At 59.7% G+C, this 3,972-nt stretch overlaps 1 protein-coding gene across 1 annotated transcript in view; it reads right to left on the reverse strand.

The window, feature by feature from the left end:
- EBF4 (early B-cell factor 4) overlaps positions 1 to 3,507 on the reverse strand; it is a 12,631-nt gene extending 9,124 nt beyond the window's left edge. The window contains exons 1-8 of the mRNA XM_008570658.1: positions 3,500 to 3,507; positions 3,308 to 3,389; positions 2,448 to 2,565; positions 2,214 to 2,347; positions 1,994 to 2,120; positions 353 to 441; positions 162 to 227; positions 8 to 70 (exon numbers count right to left, since the gene is read on the reverse strand). Of these exons, the coding sequence (XP_008568880.1) occupies positions 8 to 70; positions 162 to 227; positions 353 to 441; positions 1,994 to 2,120; positions 2,214 to 2,347; positions 2,448 to 2,565; positions 3,308 to 3,389; positions 3,500 to 3,507 (687 nt within the window). The remainder of the gene's footprint in view (positions 1 to 7; positions 71 to 161; positions 228 to 352; positions 442 to 1,993; positions 2,121 to 2,213; positions 2,348 to 2,447; positions 2,566 to 3,307; positions 3,390 to 3,499) is intronic.
- Positions 3,508 to 3,972: the final 465 nt, after the last annotated feature.

A 3,972-nucleotide genomic window follows, 5' to 3' on the forward strand; every position in this document is an offset into this window, starting at 1 on the left:
GCGGCGCGGGCGCGCGGGGGGCGCTGTACAGAGCCTCGGCCACGTCCGCCGCGCGCTTCAGGAGGACCTCCTGCGAAGACAAGAGCAAGGCACGGCCGGGGCAGCCGCGGGCGCCGGCCGGGGGACAGCCCCGGGCCCCGCGGCGCTAGGAGGCGCCATACCTGGTTACTGCTGGGCACTCCGTACAGGGCCTCCGCCAAGTCGGCCGCCCGCTTCAGCAGCACTTCCTGGGGGCAGGGGAGGAGACAGCGGTACGGAGGGGCAGCCCCTGGGGGCGGCGGAGGTCCCTGGGAGCCCCGCTTCACCCCCTAGCCCATGGGACACCCTCATCCCGCCCCGCCTCTCTGGGTACCTTGGGCAGCCTCTCGGGGTCCCCGGGGTGTCTGGGAATGACTTTCTGTAGCCTCTGGAATCCGTAGTCAATGGTGGGCTCATTCAGGGCTGGGGAGAATAGTGACGTTTGTAGGACGCCCCCTCCCAGCGCGGGACGCAGGGTGCTAAAAGCTTGCAACCCTCTCCACAAAGCTGCAGACCCTCTCCACAAAACCCACCCCAAGTCCCCCGAAACACTGCTGGTACACCGATCACCGATCACCGAGGTTCAGGGAAGTTTCCTCAGGTCCTCCGTTTGTTTATTCATTCAAACATTTACAGAGCCCGGCTCGGTGCCAGGCGCTTGGCGTTAACACACTTGCACCATACAATGCCATTTGTAATTAGAAAAGAAAAAAAAGGGGGGGGAGGGGAATTGCATATAAATATTAGTTTCTATATTCCTAGGGGCAGGACTCAAGGGAGAAGTGTCTGTTTGCATTTGGTCATATGAGGAGTTTATTATAAAAAAGAATAAAAAGACGACAGTCTCTATATCACTCGGGTGGACTGAGCAGCATCTGACGGTTGGAGGCTCGCATGCACCCCAGGGAAGGGACTGGCCCACACCCGGGGCTCAGCAGCCTCCCGGCTCGGCTCCCCACACCCCCCCCCCCAATTCATTCCTCCCTCCCTCCTTACTTCTCTGGGTAGCCCGGCCCCGACCTAATTCACGAGCCTCAAAGCTCTACTGTCTCCACGTCTAACTTCAGATTTGGTGAATTTCCTTCAGTTTCCCCCAAAGAGTAAAGCACTAACTTCCGGGTCTTTGCATTCGCCATCCTTCTCCGGCTACCACCCCCTTCCTTCCCCGTGCCTACTTCTCTCTACTCATCCCTCCGGTTCCAGCTCAGCCCGTTCGGCCGACACTCCCCGCAAGAGGTTTTCGTTGGCTGTCAACCCCACGACCTTGTAACTCCACCCACCGCACACTGCGTCCCCTGCTCAGCCTTCCCAGGTCAGACAGGAGCTCCCTGAGGATGGAGTCACTAGGGTCACTAGGGAGTGTGCGTTGCCCCACGAAGGGCTGGGTACATATCTGTTGGTGGTGGGATGGCGAGAAGTGGGTGGCTTGGGCTGGGGCAGGGCGGGAGGATGGGGGTGAAGATCCTTGCCAGTGGCTACACAGAACGGGGGTGGGGGATTCTACGCTGCATCTCCACGTGTCTTGTGTTAACTGCTAGCCCTGGCGTCGTGCAAGGGGTATGTGTAAGTGTGAGTGCATATGTGTGTGTGCATGCAGAGGCCTGGGGTGGCCTAGGGGAGCCAAGAGCCCATTTGGGGGCTTCTTTGAAATAAACATACCTTTGGAAAGGTTCAACACCCTGGAGAGTGGGGCGTGGGTGGGTGGTGACACCCTGTTGAGAAGGCCCAAGGCAGACAGAATGCCCAGGAGGGCCCTGGAGGGGACTGGGGAACCAGAGGCCGAGGAGGGAAACGTAGAAGGCCAGGGAAGGAAGGTCCCGCGTGAGGAACGGTCATGAGGGGGAGGTGGGGAGCAGCCGCCTAGGGGGCGTGGCCACACCGCAGATGGTCGCGAACTCCGAGAACAGTGCTCCAGTTCGGCTATAGGGCTCCCTCCGCTGACCTTAGGCCTCCCCTCCCCCGCCTGACTCCTTACCTGTGTAGACAAAGCGGCCAGGGGCTCCCTTGCAAAATTGCTTGGACTTGTAGGAGAGGGTCACCTCCACCACCCCCGGGATGTGCCGCGGGGGCGTCTGCACCCGGATGGCGTGGGGCGTGATGAGCTGCGAGGGGAGAGGGGAGGCCTGCAGGTCCCGTCCCGGCGAGGGGAGGGCCCAGCCCCGAAGCCCGGAGGGAGACTGGCGGGGTTGGCCCACCTCGCTCCACACGAGCACGTTTCCGAACACGACCTGCAACCCGTCGAAGAAGTTGTCGCCGATGACAATGACGGTGGCGCCGCCTGTGGTCCAGCCCTCCCCGGGGCTGATGGCCTTGATGCAGGGGGTAGCAGCTGGGAGGCAGGAGAGGACCCAGGTCAGGGAACTGCGCCAAGGTGGGGACTAGGGGCTGGCTGGGCCAGCGGCGTCTGGGGCTGGGCCGGGGGTCCTGACCTTCGGAGGGGTCTAGGCGGCGAGCCCTGCGGCCATGCTTGGAGTTGTTGTGCACAAACATGTTGTCGGACACGGCCAGCACATGTCCGTCCACGCTCACCGTCGTGGACACCACCACCTGCGGGAAGAGCCAAGGCCAGCCTAGCCAGGGCCCTTGGGGGCACCTGGGGAGGGGACTGTGGTGGGGAACTAGCAACTTGAGTCTGGTGGCTGGGTTGGGGGAAGGGCTTCAGCCCCCCCAGGGGCTCAGCTGGTCGAAGGAGGGCCAGCTGGATCAGGTGACACCTTCAGATGAACTGACCCCCCAGGAGCTGGAAAAATCAAGCTCTCTGAAGACTCTGGCTCCTTGGGCAAGGAATGGCTACAAAGAGTGTTTTCGCACACACCGGAAGGCCAGGCTGTACTTGGGGCTCCAAGGCAGGAACGAGGTCTTAACCAAGGGGGGCGGGCAGCATGAGCCGAAGAACCCATCAGCAGGAGCCCCTACCTTGTCTGGGGAGGAAATAGGGGCTGCTTTCTCTCACTGCCGCCTGCACTGGGAGGGGTGTGCAGGCTGGGGATGTGCTAAGGGCAGCTGCTCTCTGCCTCACGCTATGCAAATTACCTGGGTCGTTAATCATGTAAAAATGTCACAATTAGCATCTTCTTAAGTGGGACTCTAATGAAGCCTCCCTTGGCAGCCAGCATAAGTTGAGATGAGCTGCCCCACCCCCGCAGGCACCAGGCCCTGGAGGCACAGTGCTGGGCAGAGATCTGCCCTGGAGGCCTTTCCCAGGGTGGGTGGTCACAGCCATTCCCCCTAACCCCCCACTATCAGGAAAGGGCAAATTTGCAGGGGGGAACCCTCTCCCCAAACCCACCTGGAAGCGGCGCATGTCTCGGGGATTCCCCGCATTCTTCAGGCAGTTCTGGTTGCATTTGAGGAAGAACTTGAGGAAGAACCTGAAACAGTGTGGTCGGTGGGCCAACTGCTCCCTGCCATGATGAAGAGCCAACTGCTCCCTGCCATGTCCCCTCCCAGTAGGATGACTCCTCTCTGCCTGCTCACTCACTGGCACATGCCCCGTGTTCCCATCATGAGAGGCATATACACAGGGTGCCTGGTACACTCCAAATAGACTCATCACAATGAGTACTTCACTACACAGAATACCCCCCCCCACACACACAGTGTACACAGCACACAGTGCTTATGTTTATCACACCCACACAATTTATATTCAACATAAAGAGTATGTCCATTATATACACTGCATATACCTATTAATAGATCTGCAACATAACCAGCACCATCTTAGACAAGCCCACGTACAAAATGGCGCCGCCCACCTCCTCCCCTCCCCTCCCCCCTTCCCTTTACAAGAAGCCTCCTGACTTGGAAACAAGTTTCCCAGGGTGCAGTTCTCCACCCAGTTACATCAACCTAATGGTCCCTCCCCTCGTACATTTCGCGCCCCAAAGCTAACATAAACTCTGGCAAACCCATTGTTGGGGCTGTCCACCATTTTCAGGGCAGCCATGGGCC

This window comes from Galeopterus variegatus, unplaced genomic scaffold (assembly GCF_000696425.1).
Source record: "Galeopterus variegatus unplaced genomic scaffold, G_variegatus-3.0.2 Scaffold621, whole genome shotgun sequence".
Taxonomy (NCBI): Eukaryota; Metazoa; Chordata; class Mammalia; order Dermoptera; family Cynocephalidae; genus Galeopterus; species Galeopterus variegatus.